Raw genomic sequence first — 14,956 nt, 5'->3', positions numbered from 1 at the left:
AACTTTAGACTTACTTTACTGTAGCCACAGACATTTGCTACGTCCTAGCTAGACTAGAAAGAGATAAAAAAAAGCCCTCAGATGCGAACTGAACATAGGAAACGGCAAGTATTCACTTTTAGAGACTAAGTGTGTATGGAAACGTATTTCTCTCGCTAGAAAGTTAAAAATGACGTAGGGCTGTGGGTAACGTAACCTGGTAACCAGGGTCTGTGCTGGTAGCGCGCGCAAGCTCAAAAGATGGCCTCCCTTCAGAGCGAGCACGTGGTTCCAAACGACGTCCCCATCAATCAACTTTCGTGTCGAACCGCTTTCGACGCTCTCACGCCGTCCGAGAAGCAATACGCTCATTACTTGTGTCAAGCTTCCTTCCATGGCGGCCTCATTGTCTTACTACAGACATCAGAAGAATCAACTGCCATATATCTCATATTACAAAAGCTGCTTACGACTCAGTCTATTCAGTCACTGCATGACGGCAAGCCAGAGTCGGTTACTGAAGAAGATTTTCAGGTGATGTGGTTTTGCGTGGGTGTGGTGTGTGAGTTAGTTAACTTTTTCTTAATTTATTACAAAACAGTAGACAGTTGCTACTTAGTATTATTAGAAAATATATATTGATATTAATATTTAATATAAATAATTAATATTAATATTATTTTAGTCCTAGTTAGATGTCTGGTGTTATGATGTGTGACTTTTTCTACTTTTAGGCATTTTTAGTCTATGCTGCTGCTGTCTTTACTAACATGGGAATTTATCGATCATTTGGAGACAACAAAATTGTGCCAGGGTTGGCGGAGGTATAGAAATTGTAGCTTAGCCTTTGGTAGTCGAAATGTGTGACCCAAGCATGAGATGGTTGTGACGAATTGTGTGTCTGTCTGTCTGTCTGTCTATCTGTTTGTCTGTCAATACATATATTTTCACACATCATCGCTATTACAGTCTAAGACAATTAGAACTAAAATCACAAAGTCTAAGAGCCCATAATGGGCTACTTTATCAATCTATCTAATTAGCAAAACACGGTTCAGTTGAGTCCTTTGATCGTACTACTCTTCCTAATTTTTTACATAAAACATTAGCATTGCATCTTTGTAAAGCTATTGATAAACAGCGACGCCAGTACGTCTTGAACTCTCTGCCATTTGATCTTCCATTTTCATCTGTTGACTGGTGTGACAAGCGATTGAGAAAGTCAACAGCATCTTGTCCCCATCTTCCAAAATGTTCGAAAACCAAGGCAATGCAGTTAGAGGTGCGACCCCACATGTTCCACTCACCACCATATTTCTGTGCCTTTTCAAGCTCTCTTTTGGATGCAGCTGCACCATCTGTCTGTCTGTCTGTCTGTCTGTGTATGTGTGTCTGTGTGTATGTGTGTTTGTTTGTCTGTGTGTGTGTGTGTGTGTGTGTGTGTGTCTGTGTGTGTGTGTGTCTGTGTGTGTGTGTCTGTGTGTGTGTGTGTGTGTGTGTGTGTGTGTGTGTGTGTGTGTGTGTGTGTGTGTGTTTCTGTCTGTCTGTCAGTGTGTGTGTGTGTGTGTGTGTGCGTGCACACTTGCGTGCATGCCTATGTGTGTGCACGTGTGTGTATGGATGTGCATTGAACTTCTGTTGTTTTAGGAGTTATTTAAAGCTCTAGTTGAAAGCAGCGTTGCATATCATAACGATCCACCCGAGATGGCCCACATGTTGCTAAACAGTCAAAACGCAATCTATTGTCTTGACCCACGTGACAGAGAGCTTGCATTTCCACCAAAAGTTAACACAATTTTTTACCATACAATTTACAATTACATTAATATCAACTATTTGCAGGGTAGAACAGCGTACTACACTACAAACTGCAGACAAGAAGATGCCGAGTTTGTACAAGGATTCATGACCGAAAAGGTTTAGTCACGTGTAACACATGTGTGGTGTTCGCTTCAGTGTCGCCTTTCCAGGGTATCAGTCCTTATAATACTCGCTTGTTCAAGAAAGATGTAGATGACGTAGACATGTATGAGGTGATAATAGCATCTGTAGCAAGAACAAGTAAGGATGACAGTGTGTGTGTGTGTGTGTGTGTGTGTGTGTGTGTGTGTGTGTGTGTGTGTGTGTGTGTGTGTGTGTGGTGTGCGTGCAAGTGTGTATGCGTGTGTGTGTGTGTGTGTGTATGTGTGTGTGGTAACGTTGTGTTTCATGTCGTAGGGGATCCTATCAGCTCAAAGGACAGGGTGGCTCCTCTGCTTGGTGAGCACATGTACAAGGGCAAATCCATTCGAGTCACCAGAGGAGACTACTCACCTCTACTGGAAAGAGTTGTAGACAATCTACAAAAAGCAAAGGTAAGTACGTACACACACACACACACACACACACACACACACACACACACACACACACACACACACACACACACACACACACACACACACACACACACATTGCTTATGTGCGTGCGTGTAGAGGTATGCTGCAAATGAGAATGAGGCTTCAATGTTGGAGTTCTATATCAGCAGCTTCATGACAGGATCAATTGAGGATCACAAGGACGGCTCACGTCACTGGATCAGGAACAAAGGGCCAATTGTTGAATTGTAATATTTTGATTGTAGAAACGTGCAATACAATTTCGAATTTGATTTGATATATGGCAGCTATATAGGATTCATTGAGAGTTATAGAGACCCACTTGGAGTAAGAGGTGAATTTGAAGGTGAGTGGACATATACTGTTGGTTGTTCAGGTAGACAGACAGGTGAGTGGATAAATGGACAGACAGACAGAACTTGCTGATTTTTAGTGTAGACTGTAATAATGTCTTATATAAGAAATATATTGACAGACGGACAGACATACAAACAGATAGACAGAGACAGACAGACAGAGAGACAGACATACATACAGACAAACATACATACATACAGACAGACAGACAGACAGACAGACATATAAACAGACAGACAGACAGACAGACAAACATACAAACAGATAGACAAAGACAGACAGACAGACAGAAAGACAGACAGACAGACAGACAGACAGACAGACAGACAAACATACAAACAGACAGACATACAGACAGACATATAAACAGACAGACAGACAGACAGACAAACATACAAACAGATAGACAGACAGACAGACAGACAGACGGACAGACAAGCAGATTATTTTATTCTTTGATAAACAGTATTGCATGATCTAGTCGCAAGACGGTAACAGTTCTAGAATATTATTTCAAAAACAGTTCATAGAAAATCAATGAACATAATACCGAATGTCTTTGTCATATAAGAGGTCCTCTACTCTACACTGTTCATGAGTCAACTTAGACACTTTTCTACTGATTACTCTGGCATTGCATCTCTGTATGCACGCGGATATCTAACATCTCCACTTGTCCTGAAAATCAACTCCATTGTTTCAACCCATTAAATCTCTGGACTTCTTTGATACCTGGTCAAAATATTTCTCCACCAAATATCCCCAGCAACCATAGTGTTCAAAAACAAGAGACACACAGGCTGATCTTGATCCAGTTTGTGATAACTGCGGACTGTATGTTTTGTCTTTTCTCAACTCCCTTTTTTGGCTGCATATCCTGATTCTAATGCAGCACATTTTACTACCGTATTCACCCGTAATAATGCCCTGGGCATATAGAAAAGAAACCCTTTTTTCTGGGCGTATACTAGGGCATGGGCGTTATTTTGGTCCTAGGCGTATACATGGTCACAAAATGCTGTCGTTTGGCCAGTCATCATCTAAATACTTGAAGACAGAAATACCACAAATGCTTGCAATTATCCATTTGCAAGATCAAAGGTACTGGTATCCATAAAGCATCAACATACACGCAGAAACTAAACACTATACGCACGTAGTCGGCCTGAAGCCCATCAAGAGCATCAGGGCCGGTAATTACAATGAAGACACGAGTCTAGCGGCAAGCACTTTCACTCAACATTGACACCAGCTCATCAAACGCACACAGACGGAGACAAATGTTCTGAGGGGCCCCATTTTGTTTTGTCTGCGCATGCGTATCCTGGGCTTATACTTGGGCAAGGGCGTATAGTTGGGCATGGGTGTTTTTTCGGGCTGAAAGTTCTGACCTGTCGCACATGGGCGTATATACGGGCATGGGCGTTATTTCGGTATGGGCATTATTACGGACGAATACGGTATGTCACCACCCAAAGGATGAGTTAGAGACACGTCTAATTCAACGCTGCAGTAGTTGTTGGAACTGTCAGATGCTACAATGTCTGGCTGGTTTTCAGAATTTGTGTACCTGTTTCTAGGCTTAATTTGGGTTGCAATCTGTACCTTCTTCAGGCATTCGCCCCATGTAGAGACCAAACAGTGTTGTCCCATCCAAACTTGCAAGTTAGTAAATGATAGCCGAGAGGATCCAGAGAAGCACCACAATCACATTGAGTCATACAATTGCTAAAAGGGAGAGGATAACCTAGTCTCAAACATGATGCTGTTTGAAATTCAGATAACTTGAACACATACTTCTGAGAGGGTGACATTGCCTGAAGCCAGATAGATAGACAGACAGACAGACAGACAGACAGACAGACAGACTGACTGACTGACAAAGATCATTTATTGAACATACAAGGCACTACGTACATCATAGGAAGTCGAAACATAATAGTCGCTACTGAAATCTAAAACCCACTAATGAATGCTACTTTGAAGTTCGCAGTCTAAAGCTATATCAGCACTAGAACTTTGTAAATGAAGTCTGTCAATCTTCTTCAGCAAGACTTTAGCATTGCATCTCTGTAGGATTACACTCAATTTTTTTCTCCAGTAGGAACGGAATTCAGCCTTGTTGCATTTTCCGTCGCTGTCCCTTGATCGCAATGACAAAGTGTTCAGGTAGTCTGTCGCAGTATTCCCCCAGTGACCGAAATGTTCAAAGACTAACGGCGCAAAGTTAGGGGTGGAACCTCCAGGTAAAAGATCTTTTAAGTATTTGGCCTTCTTCTTTTCTTCTCTTCTGGATGCAGCACATCCACTTTCACTACTCGACCTGGGAAAAGCTTCGCAGCTCCAAGGGTGGGAGAGTGAAATATCAAGGTCAATGTTAGAACCATCTCCAGCATCGAAAACCACAATGTCCGGTCGATTACTATTGTTTGTGTACCTGTCTCGCACTTCTTTTCTGTGGTGAAGACCCACCTCCTTGAGGCACTCGCACCAGCCTGCTACGACACTGTCATGTTGCCATACAGGTCCACCCCCGTGTTTGCAGGTCAAGAAATGGTATCCATAATCATCTGCTTCTTTCCCACACTCACAAATAGGTGCCAGGGACTTGAAGGGCATTGGGCATCCCAGCCTCAGAAGAGCCGCTAACCGAAATTCGGAAGGCTTAAATGCAAGCCTATCTGAGGAAGGTGCTGCCTCTAGCCATGAGCCACATCCAGGACCTTGAATCGACCTTAGACGAGCAGCCTGATGTTGATCCTGAGATTGATCCAGAAGGTGTTGAAGACTAGTTGTAGATAACTCGTCCGTGATGCGATGTTGTAGCTTGATGGGCTGATCGGTTAAGTCAGTGAAGCAAACCCCTCCAAGGGTGCTTGGCGTGCCCGCCAAGAGAGAATCGATATGCTGCTTAGCATCTTTTAGATTCTGTCCAGTTGCGCCCAGATTGTCTAATATTGACTGTGAGCTTTCCCAGATATATGAGAATCTTTTCGGCAGTATTGCTGATGAGTGTACCCAACCTGCTAGGAAAGATGCAGGTGAAATTTTTTCGACTGAAGTCATTCCGAATCCCCCTTTTCTTATGGGCAGGATGGCTTGCGACCATTGAGCCTCAGATGTATTGGTGACACCTATGATGTGACTAAAGGACGCATGCGTTATGCTATCATGGATGGTTGCCGCAGGCTTGAGTAAGGAAGGAGGAACTGTTCTTGTCAAATGATTCATGCGAGTTGTGTGGCAGTGCCTCAAAAGGAGCATGGAGCTCTGAGGGTCATCCAGCGACACAATCTCTTGGCAAAGCAAGCTGCCTGACTTGGCGAACTCGATGCACTGTGATGCAACAAAGTCGAATCTCCCAATGGGTGTCCCCAGTAACACAGATCCTTCCACGGCTCTGGGAAAAGGAGCCAAAATTTCAGTGGACCCTGGAGAGTAGATTTGACACTTTTGATCAGCAATCAGTAAACCAGATTCTTCAGCCAATGAAAGCTTCAGATTAGCAAAGGAATCAAGTACAGGCCCCTCATTGCCGAGCAAAAAGATGTCATCCAGGTAGGCTAAGACTACTATTTCCGGGTAGTCAGCTTGAATTTTGGTGATTGTAGGGTGAATTCCTAAGGCAAATAGGACAGGCCCCAGGGGGTCACCTTGGTGCACACCTTCTTCAGAAGATATGATCACCGTTTCCTTTCCCTTGACATACACGAGAGGGCTGGAATTTCCATACATTTGCTCAAAATGGGCCAAGATGGCTGGAAATTTTGATAAAACTTCCTTGTGCAAAGAAGACCTCTTGATGGTGTTAAAGGCATTCTTTATGTCAGTTTTAACGAGCACCCAATCCGGTCTGCTTTCCAGAAGTAATTGAATATGGTGTGTTACCAACTCAGAGCCACCAGGAGTTGAAACCCCATGCTGCAAGGGAGCAAAGTAGGCAGAGAACTCAGATTTCAAGTGATGACAGATAGCCTTAGCTGAGACTCGGCGGAGAACCTCGCCAATGGCTATAGGTCGAACATCACCACTGCTTTTGGGCAAGGCAATCAATCGGGAAGCAGACAGCCAGGTAGTGACAAGGCTTGGAAGATTTCCTTCAGCAATGGATGAGAGAACTCTGACTAAGGCGTCCTGGGTCACAGCGTTATCTAGAAGATTTCGGAGGTGTTCAAACTTCCAGCCCGAAGGGCCTGCTCCAGAACCTCGAGGGGACTTTTTAATGACGTTGATAATGACTGAAGCTGGCAAAGCCATTGAATTGCAGGTATCAGAGTGTGGAACAGGGGTGTTGGGATCTCGTGTAGGGTGTTTGAGAGATAGTTTGGCCACTGTTTCATCACTAGCAGGTGCCAGGCCTTTGCTGGTTAATATTCGAGCAGCTCTTGACAACTCGCCACTTTTCACAAGACGAATGGCTGATTGCCGGGCATGACGTTGATTGTTTACCTGCTTAACATTAACTGTCTCAGACGATAGTTGCCAAATCTGGAGTAATTCTTCCCATCGATATTCCAGAAAAAGTTTGTACCTTGCTTTGATACCACTTGTATGGGATTTACCAGATCTGCCAAGTGGAGTAAGAATCATCTTGGGAATAAGAAGTAACAATTTCCAAGCTTTGACATCTGATGAATCTAAGGCAAGTTGACTAAGTGGGATAGAACAGCAGTCTTGAAAAAGAGACTTCAGCTTGGATGGGATGCTTTGGACTGTTCTAGGTGGTAGGCTGACTGACTGACAGACTGACTAATTTATGTTGTATAGGCTTTGTGGCAATGGTGAACAAGGAGATGAGTCGCAAGTTTGGCAAATTAGTGTCTCAAGCTGAGCAGCTGCTGCCATTACTTCCATGGCCACGAGAGTACGAGAAGGACACATTCCTGAAACCAGACTTCACATCACTCGACGTACTTGCCTTCTCAGGCAGTGGAATTCCATCAGGAATCAACATCCCAAACTGTGTTTTGAGCTGTAGTACACGTACCTGTACTTTGGTGTTTATTTTCGTCTTTTGTATTGTGTAGACAACGATATACGTCAGAATGAGGGGTTTAAGAACGTGTCGCTTGGCAATGTGTTGTCTGCTTCGGCGGCTGACAAGAGAGTGAGCTTCTTGAGTGAAGCTGATCAGGTAGGCTTAGGGGTCGTCTGTGTCTGTCTCTCTGCTCATCTGCTCTTTTCTTTGTTTGTTTCACTTTCTGTGTGAACTTCTGTGTTTCTGTTTGTGTGTGTAGTCACTTGTTTGTTTGTTTGTTTGTTTATCTGTTTATCAGATTGTCTAATTTTAGCTATGAGCTATGAGAAATAGGACTTTGTAAGAGTTTGTAATGTAGTGAAGAGCAGACTCAAAGTCATTGAATCACTTCTGCTCTGCATGACTGTATACGTTGGTGTTGGTGTGTGTGTGTGTGTGTGTGTGTGTGTGTGTGTGTGTGTGTGTGTGTGTGTGTGTGTGTGTGTGTGTGTGTGTGTGTGTGTGTCACATTGTGTTGTATCTGTAGGAGCTTTATCTCAAACTGAAAGGACCAGCATTTGAGGTGCAGGTTGGATTACATGAATTGACGGGCCATGGAAGTGGAAAACTGTTCAAAGAAGTAATAACCCACTTGCTGTTTAGTATTGTTTCTAGTGCATCATCAAAGCGTATTTGTCTACATTTGTGTATCAGGAGGAAGACGGAACGTTGAACTTCAAGCCAGATGATGTTCGTCATACAGAAACAAACGAACCAGTAAGTAATAGTATGTATTGCAAATATGTTTGTGAATACTTGTGTGTGTGTGTGTGTGTGTGTGTGTGTGTGTGTGTGTGTGTGTGTGTGTGTGTGTGTGTGTGTGTGTGTGTGTGTGCATATGTACATGTGTGTACCACATACACAACATTATTACCAATTAACATCATTCATTACACCCAGATCAAGTCTTGGTACGGTCCACACGACACGTGGGATACCAAGTTTTCCACCATAGCATCGACATACGAAGAATGCAGAGCTGAATGCGTTGGCATCTATCTTTGCCTCTCACGAGACATTCTCAGGTCACACCCACGTATTTCTCTAAATTTATTAAACTTATCAGTCATCATTATTTATTGCTACTTTAGCATCTTTGGGCATGAAGGTGATGCAGCAAGTGATATTATATACATCAACTGGCTGAACATGGTTCGAGCTGGCATTCTAGCGTTGGAGTATTACTCACCAGAAACCAACAATTGGAGACAGGCAATAACATGACTTTTATTGGATTGCAAAGGTTATTGATATTAATGGTGTGATGATGTGTAGGCTCACATGCAGGGTCGGTATGTAATATTGCAAGTATTGCTGGAAGCCGGTGATGGGTTGGTGAACGTGAGTAAGAGTGTTGGTGATGACGGCCAGCCGGACTTGGTCTTGCATTTGGACAGATTGAAAATCGAAACTGTAGGGAAGAAAGCTATTGGTGACTTTTTAAGGAAATTGCAAGTGAGATGGTTTTGAAATTCTTTGTGTGTGTGTGTGTGTGTGTGTGTGTGTGTGTGTGTGTGTGTGTGTGTGTGTGTGTGTGTGTGTGTGTGTGTGTGTGTGTGTGTGTGTGTGTGTGTGTGTGTGTGTGTTTATATACCATCTTTAGGTGTACAAGGCTACGGCTGATGTTGATGCTGGTACTGCTATGTATGAGCAATACTCACGAGTTTCTGAAGAAAATGGCGGATGGTTGTCATTGAGGAAGATCGTCATGGCTAGAAAGACACCTCGCAGGATGTTTGTTCAACCACACACAATCTTAGATGGTGAGCGTTTTACTACGATATCAAATAGTGCTTTTTAGAGGGATGCATCTTACAATACACTAGACTATTGTATTGGAGGGATGCATCTCACAGTACATTAGACTATTGTATTGGAGGGATGCATCTCACAATAACTAGACTATTATATTGGAGGGATGCGTCACAATACACTAGACTATTATATTGGAGGGATGCATCTCACAATACACTAGACTATTGTATTGAAGGGATGCATCTCACAATACACTAGACTGTTGTATTGGAGGGATGCATGTTAACGTCATGTTTGTTCATGTGTAGAAGCAACAGGTGATGTTCAACTTGTTGAATTTCCTGCTACAGCTGCTGGCATAGTCGAGTCGTTTATAACTCGCTTTCCTGTCTATGACCAAGAATTGGATGATTTGTGGCATATGTCCGGGCTATATAACTCAGACTACACATGAACGCAACTACTCAGTACACTGTATTGCTGCTGACGAATGACACAAGATGTGGTAGGTTTAAATTTTTTGCTTAGTGTAGTTGCTTGCTGTGTCGAGACTATGATATGAAATTAATTGATTAGGCAACTTGTTTTGCCATGAATGATTCTTTTGTTTTTGGCCTCCTAATTGACTGCAAATTCTTCAAGTTTTGAGTATTTTACCATCTCAGTTTTGAGCTTATTAAAATGTCGCACTTGAGTCTAGATGTGCAGACTAGATTAATTAAAGTCTATTTAATTTAATTTAAAATCCTTTTAGTGACGTATTGCTCCGCATGGTTTTGTCTGTATGGTCACGTGTCACGTGTAAGTGTAGTCACGTGCATTTTTGTAGTCACGTGTTGTGACGTGTGGTCACGTGTCGGTGGGATAAAGACAGTATGGTGATCTCCAAACGTTCATGCAACTTTCCGTTGTTTCTCTGTCTTCTCTTTCTACTCATCGTCTGGACACTCTATCACCTATTTACCAACACTTGCAGACATTCCATCAGCAACCTCCCTCCATCTGACGACATGAGATCTCTCAAGTCTTCTCTCCACCAGCAGGAACCCGGAAACGTGGACCTAGATGAGCTCCGGACAGACGAAATGATGTCCAGAGTGCGTCAGCTGTCCGACAAAATGAATTTCCTTGAGCAGACGGCCATGAAAATGGGAGGAAAGATGACGGGAATGCAAGCGACGAACAGTGAATGCTACTTTATAAGTTCACTCGATAAGAAGTCGCCTGAAGAACTACTGCAGCCTGTTGATGTGTTGTTTCCGGCCTTTACGGAAGGGAAACGGAAGTTAGTCGTTTTGGTGACGACCATGCGCTCAGGCTCTTCATTTGTAGGCAAAATGTTTGCAGAGAGTGATGAATTGTTGTACATGTTCGAGCCATTTTTCTTACTGGAAAAACTGTATCCAGACCAGCCGTGGTCATACTATGATGGCATGAAGCAGGAGCTCCTAAAGAGCATGCTCACCTGTAGATTTGATTCCAGCCAGGTTAGTTATAGAAGCGTTGAGGCTGTCAGTCGTGGACTCCCTTTTCCTCGAGACTGGTCTTCGACGTTCACTCGGCTTCCTTTCTGTCCGACGAAATGTCAGCCTGCTAACTGTCCTCCAATCGACGTGACGATCATGAACAAAGGCTGCTTGTCAAGGAAAGTATTTATGATTAAAGCGTTACGAGTATTCGACTTGAACATGTTAAAAGCAGTCGTAGAGAGCGTTCGGAATATTGACAATGCGGCTGAGCTTCATGTTTTACACCTCGTTCGCGATCCTCGAGGAACGATTCACTCACGATTGAAAATAAAGGGTCTGCTACAGAGAATGTATATGTACACACACCCGAACCATCAAGGTGAGATGCCGTCAACAGAAAAGTTGGTCGAATCTAATGTGGAATGGCTTTGTCGAGAGACTCTTGATCAAATGGAAGTGGGCGATCAGCAGCCTGAGTGGTTGAAGGGAAAGTATCTTCGTGTGCGGTTTGAAGATGTAGCCAACGATGCTCATGGAGAAATGCGGAAGCTGTATGCACATTATGGAATAAAACCAACTGAAAAACTGGATGAGTGGATCAGACATTATACGAAGGGGTCATCGGTGCATGGTGGAGTGTATGGCACGTGGAGAAAGTCGGAGGCTGTTCCTTTCAAGTGGAGGAATATGCTGAGGCTCGAACAGGGAAAATCGTTGCTTAGAATAATCGAAGAGAAGTGTAGCAAAATGATGAAGGCACTCGGTTACGTACCTGAAATGTTACCATTGTAGAGCATATTATTTATTATTTGGATAGACTAATACATTATATGTAAATTGACTCTTTCTGTATGTTACATGCTGTCTGTCTGTCTGTCTGTCTGTCTGTTTGTCTGTGAGGCATTGCAACGCTGAAGTTGTACTGACAAACGTCTTCTCCAATGTGTCTTAAAATCTGAGGAATTGTTTCTTCCTTTTTCGTCTCTATACAGTTTGGAAATTTTATTGAGGAACGTCGAGGCTTCTCCCCACCCACCAAAGTGCTCAAAAACTAGTGGAATAAGGCTAGGAGTGTATCCTCCAGGCAACTGCTCTTTAGAATATTTGCTATGTTTGATGTCTTCTCTCCTTGCTGCAGCTCCATCCATATAGTTGCTGCACTTTGCAGAATGTCTGTCTGTCTGTTTGTCTGTCAGTGTCTGTTTGTCTGTCAGTGTCTGTCTGTCAGTCTGTCTGTCTGTCAGTCTGTCTGTCTGTCTGTTTGTCTGTCAATACATATATTTTTGAACTTGGAACTATTATACACCATCTAAGCACTAAATACTACCCAAGCCAATAGGGCTTGGTTCTACCTACAACTATTTATGTTTATGTGGATGTCTCTTGAAACAATATTCTTTATATTTTTCTGTCTGTCTGTCTGTTTGTCTGTCTGTCTGTCTGTCTTTAGAGATAGATGGAGAAAGCAACTGTCTGTAGTTGTACAGTCTTGCAACTCTCGTGTGATTTTTAAATAGTTGTCAAAGTTGTCTAAGTGCAATTTTGATGACTTTCTATACGATAAAGACGTTCAACATTTTGTTCATTGACTGTTATTTTTATGCATACGTAAAGTTAGCGATTGTTATTGGTAGAGTAAGAGTTCAAATATAACAATCTGTCTGTCTGTTGTCTGTCTGTATGTCTGTGCGTGCGTGCGTGTGTGTGTGTGTGTGTGTGTGTGTGTGTGTGTGTGTGTGTGTGCGTGTGTGTGTGCGTGTGTGCGTGCGTGTGTGTAGTGTAATTCGACACTAATTAGAGTACAATAGAGTACACGCCTGTGGTGTGATTATCATGTGTGGGTGTGAACAAACGTTCCGAGACTTTCCTGCACGCAGATGCTCATTCCTTGCACTGCGTGTGGGTTCGGATATGAGACGTCTATCAACCTTCTTCCTACTCACGACACTCGTCGTCACACTCTCAACAATTTGGCTGCTAGAGTCAGCTCACGACCAACCACGTCCGTACCATCATCACTACAATTATGTTGCCACTGCACTCAATCACGCTCGTTCCTTCACTGAGACAGTAGGAGAAAAAGATGTGAAGAGAAATTTGTTGATCAGATCTAGAGCGAGAAGAAATGTGACAATATCGTCATCCAGGCGGAATCTAGTCAACAACCTAACTGGTGAGATACTAAAGAGTCTAGAGACGTTAGAGAGACGGGCTGGCGACTTGATGAGAAAGTTTGATGAGATGCGGCGCATGGAGAGGAATGATGTGTCTGTAGGGGTGAAGATGAGATGGAGTGAAGGAGAGGAAGGGAGGTATGGAAATGAGACAGGGAGGAGACAGGTTGAGTCACAATCTCTTGATGTTGATGATTGGTTGATGCGTGATGAGAATCCTCAACACGGAAGTAGACCGGTCACCAGCAATCAGACGGATGTGTCAGAACGATGTCGGAAAGTTCCGACGTTTGGTGATTTTTTTCCTGCTTTGGATGAGAAGTATCCTGTCCAAACTGATAGGAAATTGATGGTTATTGTGACAGCGATGAGGTCGGGTTCGTCTTTTTTGGGTACGATGTTGGATCAGAGTGACGACACGTTTTATTTCTTTGAACCTTTCTGGTATATTATGCATCTCTACGATGGAAAGTCGGACTTGGATGGCTTGAAAATTAAACTATTGAAAAGCATCTCGACATGTCGGTTTGATCAAGGTGTTGCAAAGAGTGTAATCGAGTTGATATCAAAGTCATTCAAGTTTGCACGATTGTATTCGAGGACACTTGTCGATTATCCTCTTTGTCCAGATGTGTGTGCTAGCGATTGTCCACCGATTGACGTCGCATTATTGAACAGAATTTGTCTGTCTAAGAGTGTCATCGTTGTTAAGACCGTAAGGATATCAGACATGAGTATATTACAACATGTACATGAAAATGCGATCAGAAATGATCCAGAGTTCACTGGCAGTCAACCAGCTCAGTTACACATTGTCCATCTAGTTCGAGATCCAAGAGGGACGATGCACTCTCGCTTGAATATCAAAGGAGAAGTGGAGAAACGATACAGACTTCGTAATTCTCATCACAAAAGCCGTCGTTTACCAACACTAAACGAGATTATTATGTCTGATGCAAATGCATTGTGTAACGAAACTATGAGACACATAAACATGGCATCTCAGCCACCACATTGGCTGCTTGGTCGATATTTCAGACTTCGATTCGAAGATCTAGCGACACAACCGCGACGTCAGATGATGAAGCTCATGTCATTGTATGGCCTCCCAATGACAAATCATTTAGTGAGATGGATAATGTGGAATACTAATGCTGCTGGAGGAGGAGGATATGAATATGGCACGAGAAGAAAGTCGGTAGATGTGCCACATAAATGGAGAGTAATGTTGAGTAAAGTACATACCAAGAATTTTGTGAAGATTATTGAGCGGAGCTGCTTGTCTGTTATCAAGGTGATGGGTTATGATCTGGAGTTTTTGTGAGGAAATTGATTGTACAGTTATATATGATACGTTGTCTATATATAATTTATGGATAATTTATTGAAATAGAGTGGCATTAGTGTATGCTTTCCTGTTGTTGGAATTTGTTTGTGGACACACACACACACACACACACACACACACACACACACACACACACACACACACACACACACACACACACACAGACACAGACAGACAGACAGACAGACAGACAGACAGACAGACACACACACACACACACACACACACACACACACACACACACACACACACACACACACACACACAGACACTGACAGACAGATAGTGTTGGACTTTAGTTATAGTTATGTGCTTTGCAGTGATGTATAATAGTTCCATGTTTGAAAATATATGTATTGACAGACAGACAGACAGACAGATTTGTTTTATTGTCATCAAACGTCACTACTTACATCACTTGCTGCAGTACTAAAAGTTCTACTTTCCTACTGTTCTTCGTTTTAATTAATGAATAGAA

General features: G+C 42.9%; 3 protein-coding genes across 3 annotated transcripts; 2 read left to right on the top strand and 1 right to left on the bottom strand.

The window, feature by feature from the left end:
- Positions 1–233: 233 nt before the first annotated feature.
- On the top strand, positions 234–10,128 carry LOC134194511 (dipeptidyl peptidase 3-like). Its single transcript, XM_062663450.1, has 17 exons — positions 234–513; positions 714–803; positions 1,627–1,764; positions 1,822–1,896; positions 1,950–2,040; positions 2,197–2,333; positions 2,455–2,585; positions 2,646–2,704; positions 7,483–7,677; positions 7,743–7,849; positions 8,220–8,312; positions 8,387–8,449; positions 8,633–8,757; positions 8,824–8,944; positions 9,008–9,187; positions 9,336–9,495; positions 9,796–10,128. Exons 1-17 carry the CDS (start codon positions 241–243, stop codon positions 9,939–9,941), a joined length of 2,184 nt encoding a protein of 727 aa, XP_062519434.1. The 5' UTR covers positions 234–240; the 3' UTR covers positions 9,942–10,128.
- Positions 4,436–7,401, bottom strand: LOC134194510 (uncharacterized). Its single transcript, XM_062663449.1, has one exon. The coding sequence runs from the start codon at positions 7,303–7,305 to the stop codon at positions 4,681–4,683; it is 2,625 nt and encodes an 874-aa protein (XP_062519433.1). The 5' UTR covers positions 7,306–7,401; the 3' UTR covers positions 4,436–4,680.
- Positions 10,129–10,336: 208 nt separating the features above from the next.
- On the top strand, positions 10,337–14,528 carry LOC134194663 (uncharacterized). The gene is made up of 2 exons (XM_062663605.1): positions 10,337–11,744; positions 12,765–14,528. The coding sequence occupies exons 1-2, from the start codon at positions 10,363–10,365 to the stop codon at positions 14,452–14,454; spliced, it is 3,072 nt and encodes a 1,023-aa protein (XP_062519589.1). The 5' UTR covers positions 10,337–10,362; the 3' UTR covers positions 14,455–14,528.
- The last annotated feature ends 428 nt before the right edge of the window (positions 14,529–14,956 follow it).

The sequence above is a fragment of the Corticium candelabrum genome, chromosome 19 (assembly GCF_963422355.1).
Source record: "Corticium candelabrum chromosome 19, ooCorCand1.1, whole genome shotgun sequence".
In the NCBI taxonomy this organism is placed as follows: Eukaryota; Metazoa; Porifera; class Homoscleromorpha; order Homosclerophorida; family Plakinidae; genus Corticium; species Corticium candelabrum.
This window is presented reverse-complemented; position numbering and strand designations above follow the sequence as displayed.